Here is a 15,222-nt window from a genome sequence, read left to right as displayed (position 1 = left end):
AACCCTTGGCATGCAAAAGATCTGCTCCTAGCTCTAGTTTAACTTGGTGGTAATGTTTATAGGGATTGTTTGTGTTTGGCAAATGGAAGAATCTGGAAAGAGATGAGGCCGTGTTTGGCACTCAACACCCTGAGAGAATTGGTGGATGGGCAAAAGAAGAGCGAGGATAAAGCGTGGAGGAATGTCACCACCTGATTCCAGTTTGTTGAAGAACATAAAGGTATGGCTTAAGTAATGGCGATAATGCATGACAAGATGTTCTGAAAATATGTTGTCTTAAAAATGGATTTATATTCTACAGGGAAACCATTCTGATACAACATGTCCAGTGAATTACAGCATCATCCAATATCAGTCTCCTCCATTGTGTATGGGAAGCGTTTGAAACAATGACCTCCGATTCAAAAACTTGGTGAAGAGTCCAATACGAGAAACGATCCAGGCTCCTGCATCAATCCACTAAGGCAGATTGCACACCAGTGCTAGTTAAGTAAGCAAAGTAACTGACAAATTTTAAAGTAACTACGCAGGATAGTGCATGGAAATTTTGCCTGAACGTATGCATACGTTAATTGTCAAGCAGGTTGACAACTGTATGGTCTTGAGACAGGACTCCCCAAAAAGATTATCAATACTTTGAAATTGCTCGTTAACACAGAGATGGAATAAAAACACATGGAATGATCAAATAGAACAAAGACTTAAATAACAGGGATAAAAATGGATTTAATGAAAGCAGACAAAGAGATAGAGATAGTTGGTTTTAGTTGTAAAGATAATGAAGGGCGAGTGGGTGAGCACATTGTTAGTGGAAATTGAGAGTAGTAAGTGTCACCAAGTCTGAGGGATCGGGGTGGCATAAGAGATAGTAGGTCCAAGATGTGGACCTGGTCAGACATGGCAGCGCTTAAAAAAAAAAAAAAAAGTTTCACTGATACACTTTAAAGGAATAAATTCTCCAGTGTAGGATAGATTGTGTTTGACAGTTATGTGGGCAAGTATTTAAAATCGCTCAAATTGCTATAGAATATTGGTTTAATAATTGTTGGTTTTTTGCTGTTTTTGTCACAGCTTTACAAATGTTGGTCCTAGGCTTCTCGTTTGGTTAAAAACCGACAGAAGATAAAAAACAATGCGGAGAGACTATCAGGAGTGTTAAAGAGTTATCAGCATCTGAAAGAGACTCTGAACCCGCACACATGAGGGGGTTTGTAGGACTGTTTCCTGATTCGGAAGGCAGAAGAAGAGGTAAAACGTTTGATCGTTTCTGTTTTCATCTAACAAAAATACAGCAATGTGTGCACATGTCCATTTTTTCAATGACAGGTGGGTGTTTATGTTTTTCTTAGGACTCCACGTTAATGGACATCTCTACAATGAGAACAACCGTGATATTCAGTTGACCAACGCTTTTTTGCTGCTGGTACGATACGCACAGGAACTACACTGAGATGGGGTTTGCTGTTTATGGGCCAAATAATCCACATTATCAAGGTATAGGGGGAGAAATGATGCTTTGAATTTTGAAATTTTCAGCTGCGGTGCCCCAGTTTGGGATGCTGTGTCAAACGTAATGTAATAACAAGATGCAATGGTCATACATACACATATGTCTTCAGCTATCCCGTGAATAAGTTACCAGTTTTATGTCATAGCTAATAGTACACTCGTACTGAACCTTGTGGGCTACTGTTGAATCTATGGGAATCTGCCTCTGGAAAAGAAAAACACTAAATAAGAATCGATTGCGGGCATCTTTAGGTTTTGGCTTGTACAACAGAGCATCACATGTGCCATAAGGGTTTACGCCACGCAAGCTACTGATGAGTATGACGTGGTCTATACATTCAAAACACTTAGGGTGGCTCTAACCCCTGTATTCATAACATGAACATGCAACGTTTACTAGCTTCCCGCCAGGCTCAGTAAAACAGCACATGATAGTACCCTCAAAATGTAGATAATAGTGTCACCTTTGATAGGTTACACTGGCTAATAGCTGTTCAAATCCTAATTTTAAGCGGGCGTAAACTAAGGCCAAGTTGCCTCAATGGCCCCAAACGGAACGCTCTAATGTGAAAGCAGTCCATCCATATTAACAGTCCCAATTTTATTTACGAACCCGGAAAGTTACGAAAGAGTAAGATACTGAACTGCATTTATGTTGAACATTTGATCAACAATTGTAAAGACAAAAACAGCTACAAGGTGACTGAGTCTAGAGGACTCGTGACTGTCCAAAAAATTGTCGACACAACACTCCTATAGATTGTTTTAAGACCAAGTCAAGATGAGCAGGGGTAGAGCCATAGTAGGGAATGAAGAAACCTCCAGTTAGTGAGCGCCCATGCCACTGGACAATTGCCATGGCTCTGCGCTTACAAAACTAAAAACGTACTGTCGTACTTTACGAAAAGGTGACTCACACACCATTTTTCAGTAATTAACTCTAACTTTAACATTAATCCTACCGTGCAGAACTTGCATAAAAGGAAACAAGACCAGTAATATAGATCTCATATGGTATAAGTACAATCTAAGCTTAATCCTATTGTTTACTAACAGGCGGAAATGTGTGGCATTCCTCATGGCCACATGGCTACAAAACTAGTCAATTCCGTATTAAAATGCAAATGTAGCAAGTTCAAAGTTACAGCAACATCTAGTACATTCCAACACAACTTTCACAAACCTTCAGGAGCGCTGTTTGGATCGAGTGGTTAAATTAAATGCCAGAACAAACCGATAATACTGCCCTTATTAGTTTCGGTTCAGACCAGTACAGCGGAGCTACGTGGTGAAGCATCAGTGTGTGGAGAACTATACGTGCTGTCTTTGACATGAACAGAGACTGCCACTTGTCCATGCTGCACACACTGAGTCCTGGATTTCGGTTTATACCACTTGGTCATTTTACTTACGACCAACCAATACTTGCAAAATGACAAATTCATATATACCTTTCTCTAACAGGGACACTTGTCCGCTACTACTGTTGTAGGTGGTGAATCACTTCCTTCCTTGGTCGGAGGGATATCGGGAGATCTTCGTCATGCGTTCGCAGGTAAGAGCGCTAGTTTGTGTGTGAATTAAATTTTAACAATTACGGTTCGTTTGCAAACTCTTATTCTTCGCCAGGTGTTTCTGGAGAGTCTTAAGTGAGCTTTTCTTTTCACGCCGACTGTTCGTTTCACTGCCGCCACCTGGAGTCACAGAGGATGAACTGGATCTGTCACAGCTGTGGGGTCTCACCCTCAACCCCTCACCTCATGAGCTGTGTGCTGTCAGTCGTCAGTGAGGAAGGGAGCTGGATGAGATCATAATGTCTGTTGCCAATGTCATGAATATTCGTTTTTAGCTGATGGCATACTGAGAGAGCCAGCAGAGGTCCCCATCGTCCAAGAGCAAATTAGTAGTGATTTATTAAGGGAGTGAATGGTGTCTAAATGTTTTCAGTAGATATTGTACATCATTAGACTTTAACAATTTTAGGGACCGGTTTGTATGTTTCTGAGAACCACTACATTGGCCTATAAATTTCTGTCTCTGAACTTGTATTTGTCCCAGGGTTTCATTCCTTAGTGTCAGAAATCCATGTAATTTAACGAATACATGGAGACGATATAGAAATTTAGATTATTTGCCTCAGCTCCAATCTTTAGTGTTCAAGGTTTAGTGTTCAGTTTTATTGCAGCCACAATGAAGTTATAATCATTTGGGGAAAAAACTAGAAAATTGCCCCTACAGCACCAGATGTGTGAATGCAAACTGATGAATGAATAATAAAAACATCCTTTTACGCAGGGATAATAAACTTTGTCAACATTTTTAACCTTTTAAACACAAATGCAGGAAACCTACACTTGTCGCAGTGCAGTTTGAGCTAAAATACCTACCTTGCTGTGAAAGCACTACAGTCTCCATTCCCACAATGGTGTAACAAATATATTTCAAAAAAAGCTAGCATTGTTTTCACAACAAATTATATTTGCAGTTGAATGGGGTATAACTGTGTAAATATCTTTGAACAAAAAGCCAGCCCCCAAGTATAGCATTGTTTACATCAGGGGGTGCAACTCATTTTGGTCCGGGCCGCATACAACTATATATGAGCTCAAGGGGGCCGGAGCACAAAAATCACTGCATAATTTGAAAATATAAAAAAAATATAGAGATAAAAAATGTACTAAAAACAAGTGCAATACAAAATCTTTTTTATTTAAAGAATTTTCTACAATAAAATAAAAGTAACAACCTGAGGCTTTAAAAGTAAGAGCAATTTCAAGTTGTGCAGTAACACATCACAATAGTTCACAAAATGTGCAAAAAAGCTCAAACAATGTTTGTCATATCTCACAGCAGATGACATGGAAGGCAGGAGCTTGGATTATTTGAACAATATAGCTTTGAACAATAAAAAATGAAGAAATGTTCCAGGTTACTCAATGAACAGAAATCAAAGTCAAGTTAGAGTTGAACCAGGAAAACATTGCAACTCCCATGCAACTTGCGAATAAAGTCAACACCTCAATAAATTCAACTCTTGTGTAAACTTTGAACATAATGTGAAAATAAATAATAAATATAATAAAAAATAATAATAAAACATACACATGTGATGTGTAAATTATTCTTCCTAGCTCTTGTTGCCGTATTTGTCGCTATGCAAGACTCTCGTAGTGGCGTTTAAGATTGTGTTCCTTTAGCAAAGCCACTTGCTGCATGCACACCAAACACAGGTTCATTCATCCCGGGAAAAAATACGAATCAGTCATTTTTCCTGGAAGATCCAAACTCAGCGTCCACCTTTTCTCTTTTTCGACAGCGACATTTTTCCAACAAGGTGTCAAGGTTGAAACAAAGTGTCCGCTACCTGCTCTCAGAGAACCGAGCTTCATGAGCGCCCTCTAGTGGGCCACATGCGGTGTTAAGCAACCGGCGCGCACAGGAGCGCAGTGCCGCGCAGCGGTGCGTCATGATATATAAAAAAATTAATAAAATTTGTTTTATTAACAATGAGCCGTGGGCCGGATGAAAAAGCTAGGCTATCTTTGACACCCCTGATGTAGACGTTCAGGAGGGCTAGCAAGCTCAAAGTTAAGCCGGTTCAATATTGGAAATACGGTTTGGCCAGAGATCCCTCCTCTCTCGAGGGGTGGTCTCAGCCAGGGACGTCACTAGGTTTAAGAAACTGGGGTGCTTAGCCCATAGAGGAGAAAAGTTATTGCGCGCTATGCGACGCCGAAAATTTTTTTCAGAGCACCAATAAAGCTTTGTAAATCAATTGATTAATCTAAGACGATGACGCCTCCATACACCTTCAGCTGCTTTACCAGCTAAACAACACCAGTTAAATTGTGCTAAAATACAATAAAACACAATTGGCAGGTGCCATACATACCTGCACAAAATGAAGAGGGCAAGTGTTTCATAACTCATCATCATGGAAAATTATACAGGAGAAGACTGTTCCTAACCACCACCCTAGACTAACCAACATCTTCATAAACCAGGCCACACGATGGTTAACTCCCCTGCCCCTCTTTCCCATCCTATGTTCCCCTCCACTGCCAGAAAACTAGAAAATCTGCACCAATGTGGAGCCATTAAACCAGGAATGAAAACTTGGTCTCATGTTCTTGCCCATTATTTGCAATATACCTTTTCACTTTACATTACTTTTTAATATGTCCACTACTGCTTTGCAAACCATGTTTCTCTCCATTTGGTGTGTGTGTGTGTGTGTGGGTATTTTATTAGTAACATTAGTTAAGCTCTGTATGTATTTGCGTTCTACACTGTAGTCAAGCCAGTAGCTCCAACATTGCAAATGCAGATAGATTACAGACTGCAAATAGACGTAGATGATTGAGAAAGTCAGCACTAACCTACTACAGAATGTGGAAAAGTCCAGTTTTCAAAACAAAGCACTGGCTAAATTTCATTAAAAAGCTGTGTCTCATAAAACATAAAACTGGGAGACGCCTTGATCTGCGGGCTGCAGCCAGGGGTATTTGGGTTAGCTTAACACCGCATGTGGCCCACTAGAGGGCGCTCATGAAGGCTCGGTTCTCTGAGAGCAGGTAGCGGACACTTTGTTTCAACCTTGACACCCTTGTTGGAAAAATGTCGCTGTCGAAAAAGAGAAAGGTGGACGCTGAGTGTCGGATCTTCCAGGAAAAATGGACTGATTCGTATTTTTTCACGGAGATGAATGGAAACCTGTGTTTGGTGTGCATGCAGCAAGTGGCTGTGCTAAAGGAACACAATCTTAAACGCCACTACGAGAGTCTGCATAGATAGAGCTAGGAAGAATAATTGTACACATCACATGTGTATGTTTTATTATTATTTTTCAATTTATTTTCACATTATGTTCATAAGTTGACACAAGAGTTGAATTTATTGAGGTGTTGACTTTATTCAGCAAGTTGCCATGGGAGTGGCAATGTTTTCCTGGTTCAACCGGAGCTCTAACTTGACTTTGATTTCTGTCATTGATGTAACCTGGAACATTTCTTACATATGTTTTTAATTGTTCAAAGCTATATTGTTCAAATAATCCAAGCTCATGCCTTCCATGTCATCTGCTGTGAGATATGACAAACATTGTTTGAGCTTTTTTGCACATTTTGTGAACTATTGTGATGTGTACAACTTGAAATTGCTCTTACTTTTAAAGCCTCAGGTTGTTACTTTTTATTTTATTGTAGAAACATTCTTTAAATAAAAAAGATTTTGTATTGCACTTGTTTTTAGTACATTTTTTTATCTCTATATTTTTTTTATATTTTCAAATTTATGCAGTGATTTTTGTGCTCCGGCCCCCTTGAGCTCATATATAGTTGTATGCGGCCCCTGGACCAAAATGAGTTGACACCCCTGATGTAAACAATGCTATACCTGGAGGGCTGGCTGTTTTGTTCAAAGATATTTACACAGTTATACCCCATTCAACTGCAAATATAATTTGTTGTGAAAACAATGCTAGCTTTTTTGAAATATATTTGTTTACACCATTGTGGAGAATGGAGATTAGATTAGATTAGATTCAACTTTATTGTCATTACACATGTACATGTACAGGGCAACGAAATGCAGTTAGCATCTAACCAGAAGTGCAATAGGCAGTAAAGTGCATGTGGCATAAATATTGTGGTATATAAAAAGTAAGTCTAGTATTTACAGATCAGAGGCTATGTACAGGTGAGACCATATATACAGGTTAATGAGCAAGATATACATAATGATTGAGGGAGGTACTATGAACATATTATACAGATGGATTGTTCGTTAAGTGGGAGAAGACTAGAAACAGGAACTAGCATAACATAATTTACAATAGAGGAGATGGCAGATGATAAATTAGGCGATACAAAGACAGATGACATGAGCAACCTATAGTGCAAAAATAAATAATAGCAGTAGCTATTTAAGTTACTAGACTAGTGCAATGTTCGGTACATAGTACTGTGCAAACAGATTGTATAAGTGAAAGTGAGCATGTGCAGAGTAGACCAGTAGTGCAGTGTGACGGTGTAAAAGTCTTTGGTCAGTGACTGAGTGACTGTGAATTGGTGTGTGGAGGTCAGCGGGGGTCAGAGTTCAGTAAGGTCACAGCTCTGGGGAAAAAGCTGTTCCTCAGTCTGCTGGTCCTTGTCCGGAGGCTTCTGAAACGCCTGCCAGAGGGCAGGGGGGAAAATAGTCCATGTGCTGGGTGGGAGGGGTCCTTCAGAATGCTGCGGGCACGACGCAGACAGCGCTTCTTCTGGACGTCCTCAATGGCAGGGAGTGGAGTTCCTGTGATGCGCTGGGCAGTTTTCACTACGCGCTGCAGGTGTTTGCGCTCCGCAGCAGAGCAGCTTCCGTACCAGACTGTAGTGCTAGCAAGGTAGGTATTTTAGCTCAAACTGCACTGCGACAAGTTGTAGGTTTCATGCATTTGTGTTAAAAGGTAAAAATGTGACAAAAGTTTTATATCCTGCGTAAAAGGATGTTTTTATTATTCAGTCATCAGTTTGACATTCACACATCTGGTGCTGTAGGGGCAATTTTTCTAGTCAATGATATAAATCATCTGGGCTGCAATAACTGAACACTAACTTGAACACTAAGTATGGAAGCTGAGGCAAAATAATCTAAATTTATATAGTCTAAATGTATTTAAATTACATGATTTCTGACATAAGAAATGAAACCCCTGACAAATTACAAGTTCAGAGACAGAAATATATAGGCAAATGTAGTGGTCTCAGAAACATACACAACCAGGTCCCTCTAAATTGTTAAATCTAATGTGTACAAATCACTGAAAACATTTAGACACCATTCACTCCCTTAATTAAATCACTACTAATCTTGCTCTTGACGATGGGGACCTCTGCTGGCTGCTCAGTATGCCATCAGTAAAAGAATATTCATGCAATTGGCAAAGACATTTATGATATCATCCAGCTCTCCTCCTCACTGACGACTGACAGCACACAGCTCATGAGGTGAGGGGTTGAGGGTGAGACCCACAGCTGGTGACAGATCCAGTTCATCCTCTGTGACTCCAGGTGGAGGAGTGAAACGAAAGCGCTGAAGGAGGGAGGTGAAAAAGAGAAAAAGCTCCATCTTAGCCAGACCCTCTCCCAGACACACCCTGCGACCTGAAGAAATAAAGAGTTTTGCAAAGCGTTAAACTGGATCATGCTGTATAAAAGCTCTGTAATTCCAAAACAACAAAAACTCAAAGCTGCTGTACCTGCAGAAAAGGGCATGAAGGTATCTCTCCTGATAAATTTACCCTCCGTATCCAGAAAGTGGGAAGGGTTGAAAGTGTGTGGGCTTTGCCATTCACTTTCATCATACAGGACAGAAGTAAGCAGAGGAAACACGGTGGTCCCCTGTTGGTAAAGTAGAGCAGGTTTATCATATGAATTCTTAGTCATGTTTTTTTATGCTAAGTCTAGGCTTAGGGTTAAAAGGTTAGTTAGAGTAAATACTGAAACAAATGTGAGTACTCAACCTTTTCGATAAAGTAACCCCGAAAGGTGACGTCTCGGCTGGTTTTGTGAGGCAGAGCCATGGGGACAATGTTGGCCAGTCTCTGTGTCTCATGGATGACAGCATCAGTGTATGGCAGGTTTTTTCTGTCATCTACCCGGACCTGATGGCTTCCTACCACCCTGCTCAGCTCCTCCTGTACTTGGTCTGAAAACACAAAATAATAAGGCAAGTTAATATTGTTTGTCTGCATTTATTTAAACAAGACTGAAGGTCCACATCTATGCTAGCAGCTCTCTGAAGCTGTTCTTTGTCACAGTTGTGCTTTGAGATAAATGTTAACATAGATGTATCAGACTGTAAACATGTTAACTTTGGCTGTAAATTTGGGCATTTTAATATGGAGATTGACTTGTTTTTGTAGGCGGCCTCATGTGGCCATTAGAGGAACTGCAGCATTTCACAGCTGTTATAAAAATTAGGATTACACAGCTATTTAGATGTTTTAACTTATACAATGTTTATTCCTATATTATTACATGTCTTGAGGGTACTTCCCTTTATTGCTGTTTTACTGAGACTGGCAGGGTAAGGTAAAGTTCAGGTTAATGTATGAATATAGGGTGTAAGAGCCACTTAAGTACGGTAGTTTTATTTTGTTAATGCCGTCATGCAATAGTCAGTGCGCATGGGCGCTAAATAAGACATGGGTTTTTTTGGTGGTATTTGAATGGTTTTAAAAAGTCTACTGGGGTGTGGGTCGAAATAAGTTTTTGACCGTCAGAGTCTGTCAGACTCCGTCAGACTTGTGGATTTTTGTATTTTTTACGTTGTTAATGTTCAAATAAATCGCAGTTCAAGTTCATCTTCTCTCTTCGTGATTTCAGCGGGTTTTTCGCAAGAGAATTGGGCTTGTTTATGGACGCGTCAAAATTAAGACAAGTTCCTCAGTTGACTAGGTGGCCAAGGCACTTGGGCCTTTGGTAAACGGCCGCTACATAGGGATTTCAGAACAGAATGAGGCCCAGGGACAGGTCAGAGAGGTGACATCTAGATTGGGGACATACTGGCTACTGATTAGGGGATATGCTGAAGAAAACTGTTTAGATGCAAATTGTCTGTTAACAATTTACAGGGGTTGAGCCAGCCCATTTTTAGGAAAATGTATAAGAACCAACTGTCATAGCTCCTCAGTGAGCCTTTTTCTCTGTAACCCCTTTAGTGTGTTGCACTGTGAAATGCTCCTCTTGTACAAGAACAATAAAGTCAACTTAAACTTTGATGCTTTCAATCCGATCCTCCTTATTTAAGGGTTTTTCTTTAAAATTCCCATAACAACAGCCAAAGAGGTTGTCTGTTACCTATTACCTATAGCCTATATATAACTGTAATTATTCAACTAATCATTTGTGTATTTGTAAACCATTGCATTTTGTTTATATTAATGTTTTACACAGCATCCCAACTGGGGCATCCGCAGCTGAAAATTTCAAATTCAAAAGCATCATCTCTCCCCTTACCTTGTATATGTGGATATTTGGCCATAAACAGCAAACCCCATCTCAGTGTAGTTCCTGTGGTATCAGTACCAGCAGCAAAAAGGTTGGTCACTGAAAATATCAGGTTGTTCTCATTGTAGAGAGTGTCAATAACGTGAGAGTCCTAAGAAAAATAACACCCACCTGTCATTGAAAAATGGACATGTGCAACATTGCTGTTATTTTTGTTAGATGAAAAACAGAAAGGATCAAACGTTTTACCTCTTCTTTCTGCTTCCGAATCAGGAAACAGTCTACAAACCCCCTACATGTGTGAGGGTTCAGAGTCTCTTTCAGATGCTTGATTAACTCTTTAACATCCCTGATAGTCATCTCAGCATTTTTTATTATCTTCTGTCGGTTTTTCAACCAACCGAGAAGCCTAGGAAACATGTTGTAAAGCTGTGACAAAACAGCAAAAACAACAATTATTAACAATATTCTATAGCAATTTGAGAGATTTAAAATATTGCCACATAACTGTAAAAAAATTAGCCTACATGGAGAATTTATTCCTTTAAAGTTATCAGTGAACTTTTTTTTTTTTAAGCGCTGCATGTACCAGGTCACATCTTGGACCTACTGATCTCTTATGCCAGCCCCCGATCCCTCAGATCTGGTGACCAATTACTACACTCAATTTGCCACTAACAATGTGATCACCCCTCTCCATTAATATCTTTAAAAACCAACTATCTCTTATCTCTTGTCATGCTTTCATTAATCCATTTATATCCTGTTATTTAAGTCTTTGTTTATTTGATCATTCATGTGTTTTATTCCATCTCTGTGTAAGCAGCATTTCAAAGTATTTTGATAATATTTTTAGGAAGTCCTGTCTCAAGACCATAGCAGTTGTCAACCCTGCTTGAAATTAAAGTATGCATAAGTGTTTCCAGGTCAAAATTTCCAGGCCTAAATCCTGCGTAGTTACTTTAAATTTGTCAGTTACCTTTGCTTACTTAACTAGCATGGTGTGCAATCCTGCTTACGTGGATTGATGCAGAGCCAGTGATGCGTATGTTCTCATTGGCTCTTCTCACCAAGTTTTTGAATCGGAGGTCATTGTATTCAAACCTGCTTCCATACACAATGGAGGAGATGATATTGGATGCTGCGTAATTCACTGGACATGTTGTATCAAATGGTTTCCCTGTAGTATAAATTACATTTTTAAGACAACATATTATTTCAGAACATCTTGTCATGCATTATCGCCATACATTAACGCCATACCTTTATGTTCTTCAAACAACTGGATCAGGTGGTGACATTCCTCCACGATTTTATCCTCAGCTATTCTTTTGCCCATCCCAAAATCTCTCAGGGTGGTGAGGGCAAAACGCCTCATCTCTTTCCACGATTCTCCATTTGCAAACAAAATCCCTATCAAACATTAACACAAGTTAAACTAGAGAGAGGAGCAGATCTTTTGCACTGCCTAAGGTGTTGGCTTTCAAAAACAAGTTCTGTTGCTGTTAAAGGACTGTAGTTTGAAGTCCTTTGCTATAAATCACATCAACTACACATCACTGCTGTTTTTCCACATATATATATATATATATATTATTATTGCTTATAATAGAATACTATTACTATTACTGTTTACATCTCGAGTTGGCCACTGTCTTTTTTTAGATATCTTTTATTTATTAAATATTTATACTTTACTATTTTTATATTTCATGTTTATTGCTGTTTGCACCGGGGATAAGAGGAAAACCAATTTAATTCTCTGTATGTCCTGTACATTGGCGGCATTGATAATAAAGTTGACTTGACTTAAAAAAAAAAAAAAAAAAAGTATATATTATATTATATATATATATATTATATATAATATAATATATATAAGTATAATATATATATATATATATATGAGCAAACAGATAATTAAAACAGTGTTATATCAAATAAATGACCATTTTTATAGCTATAACTATTTAACATTTATTTTATTTGGATTACGTTAAAAATACTGTAAATAAGGACATACCATGACCTTCATTAATATCACTAAATATCGGCAAGATGCCTCGGTCTCCGAATTCTTCTGCATTGTTGACCAGAGCCTCTTTGACTGTCTTATATCCAGTCAGGACCACCACTTTACTGGTTCCCAGGTATACTGTAAATACTGACCCATACTTCTTTGAAAGCTGGAAAAAAATAGGAGACAGTGTGAGGACATTTTATAAATTTAACGTGATACAAGATGGCGTTGCAGATGGCTGCCTCAGTACTGTGCTCTCTGGTACTTTTTGTGTTTTTGTTTTTCTGCACCCTCTCTCATCATATGCTCCACAACAAAACAAACAAATCACAACACAACAAATTGGTGAGCACTTCCCAGACACTACACTACATCTGCCAGGATTCCAACTCTGTGTAAGGGAAAACACGGGGAGGCGCAATCCTCTTTTACATAAACAAAGGTTGGTGTGTACAGATGTCACAATTTTAAGGAAAGAGACTATTTTCATAGACTTTAAATCCTTTTATCCACCATAGGAGTTTCCCCCGTCCTTTCTTTGTCCCCTGTGCAAATCTGGGACTCAATCCAGTCCATCCCAACATACAGGCAGAAACTCAAATCTGCTAAGTCTGTGGTTAAGACTGTGAGGATAATAATTTACAAGCCTCTCTGTAACTGCACTGATTGGTGTGTTCTTGAGGGTGCAGCCACAGACTTGGATGAACTCACTGACACTCTGACATCTTATATCAGCTTACAACACATGTGCCGACCCCGATCTGGTTTACAGCAAGACTTTGTCAAGGAACCCAAGAGATGTGGGGACAGGACCAGGCCAGAAATATGCTGATGATGGAGATCAAAGCAGCAGAAAGAGTGTGGGAAAGATTCACCTCAGAAACATCAGCAGACGTAATACTAACCCTCCACACTGTGAAGAATCACCAACTGGCTGAAGACATGCATGTGTTTGACTGTAGGTTTGATAAGCCCATATTTATACCCAACGTCACTGTCAAACAACATGAAATGACTGGCTACACCCAAACCACGGTTTTAAATACACTGAAATACACTGAAAAACATGATAGAAAATGGGTTTGTTTGGGAATAAGAGTGCTAAACTCACCTCAGATAGTGTTTTGTAAGGTCTCTGGAGATCAATCTGCAATAGGTTGCCAAGCAGGGGAAAAGGCCTTGGCCCTGGAGGCTCGTTCTGCCTCTTCTGAGAAGTGAAGCTACTGGAAACACGAAAGAGAATAAGCAGGAAAGCAACAGCCCCCAACAGAGTGGTGGGGCTGAAGAAGAAATCAAAATCCTCCAAAAAAGACATTTGTTCTTCCAGCAATGCTATTTCTCTGACTGAGCCTTGCTGCGAAGACACAGTGCTGTTGAAACTCCAAAAAACAATGAACGTCCTTAGTATTGGATTGCTAATCATCTGCCCGCCCCCCTTGGCTCTGGTGTGAGAAACGAGTTGCGAAGGTGAGGTTAGGTTAAACCAGAAGGGCTTGTTTAGCCAGTGATTAACATGGACAAAATGTAATCCTACATTTTATCAAGAACAACAGGGGGGTTGGATTATGGCATCTTTGATTCTAAGTACAAGAAATTGTAGGTTCGAATGTACCTGTATTGTGTGTTAGAAATTCCTGACTCATGCCAGTTCTAAGTTCTGCTGCAGGTTAGTAAACAGTCTTTGAGGTGTCTTCAGGGCCCAGGGCAGTTTCCAACATTTTAGCCTTTTCCAACCAACAACTATAAGACCACCACTACATATATACAAAGTTAGTAGTTAGTCAGTAACAAGTATTTCAGCTGAAACGTCAGAGGTCCTCTTCTTCTTAATCTTCTTTCACTCCAGGTGAACGAATGAAATCAGAACACTGAAGGAGGGAGGAGAAACACTATATTTTGGACCTAGACCTTTTATTATTGGTTCTCTAGTTAATGTACAACTGCTATCAAATCAGTTGAAAGAACTCATGGTTCGTAGTTTGGGATTTTTGACTATATAAATACCATTATCCCTTGTGGAATAATTTTGCTCGCCAAGCGAGAGTGGGAGGAAACACAGCTGTTTAAGATTAAGCTGCAAACTAAATTTGTAATGTTTGACGACTGCAGTTGTACTTGTAAGCCATGAAGGTTGGGAACTTTGTGTGTATCACATGAAAATCAAAATCAATCACCAGCCCCTATGACAATCCATGTCAACCTCCAGCCTTTCCCCACAGGACTCCAAAGCACCGTTTTAACTGTGCCACTAAACAGAAGTTTGTTACATGGCTCGGAGTACAAGCTGGTGGATGATGTAAGTGTCATCACACTTGATTATGACACTGGTGAGGTACAGTAGATGTCATGGAGCGCTATCCTGGTGTTGCCTTCTTCTTGCTCACTCACGAGATCACCTAGGCTCTCCACACATCATCATTTTCTGTTTTGATTTCTTCTGTATCTTCAAATTCAAATACTGTAAATTCAAGAAAGGTGTGAAGTGTCACTTGAGAAAATGAGGCCAGGCTCTGGTATTTGCTTCCATTTGCATAGAGCATTATTTAATTTAAAAAGAATAGCGATACATATACAGTTGACAAGGTCAGTTTCATGGTACAGTACACAAATACAATGATGTAAATTCCCCTTTTTAAATATGATACACTGTATTTCAGCATAACTCGAACCTTCCATATCAGCAGTGCCAACCTTTTCATTGTT

The 15,222-nt window shown here is 39.4% G+C and overlaps 1 protein-coding gene across 1 annotated transcript; it reads right to left on the bottom strand.

Annotated features, from left to right (window-relative positions):
- Nucleotides 1-7,972: 7,972 nt before the first annotated feature.
- Nucleotides 7,973-13,930, bottom strand: LOC104925694 (cytochrome P450 2K1). The gene is made up of 9 exons (XM_019254010.2): nt 13,631-13,930; nt 12,523-12,685; nt 11,763-11,912; nt 11,519-11,679; nt 10,749-10,928; nt 10,509-10,650; nt 9,011-9,195; nt 8,747-8,888; nt 7,973-8,651 (listed from the first exon to the last, which is right to left on the bottom strand). Exons 1-9 carry the CDS (start codon nt 13,832-13,834, stop codon nt 8,464-8,466), a joined length of 1,515 nt encoding a protein of 504 aa, XP_019109555.1. The 5' UTR covers nt 13,835-13,930; the 3' UTR covers nt 7,973-8,463.
- Nucleotides 13,931-15,222: the final 1,292 nt, after the last annotated feature.

Source organism: Larimichthys crocea, chromosome XII (assembly GCF_000972845.2).
Source record: "Larimichthys crocea isolate SSNF chromosome XII, L_crocea_2.0, whole genome shotgun sequence".
Lineage (NCBI taxonomy): Eukaryota > Metazoa > Chordata > Actinopteri > Sciaenidae > Larimichthys > Larimichthys crocea.
The sequence above is the reverse complement of the archived record's forward strand: the minus strand, read 5'-3'. Positions and strand labels throughout refer to the sequence as shown.

Bases quoted from the DNA above. Each gene is read 5' to 3' on its own strand.
- LOC104925694 (XM_019254010.2), bottom strand. From the start codon at position 13,834: ATGTCTTTTTTGGAGGATTTTGATTTCTTCTTCAGCCCCACCACTCTG. The intron at 11,913-12,522 runs GTATGTCCTTAT...AATGTTTGATAG, and splicing joins TGATATTAATGAAGGTCATG to GGATTTTGTTTGCAAATGGA. The intron at 10,651-10,748 runs GTAAAACGTTTG...TATTTTTCTTAG, and splicing joins TTCGGAAGCAGAAAGAAGAG to GACTCTCACGTTATTGACAC.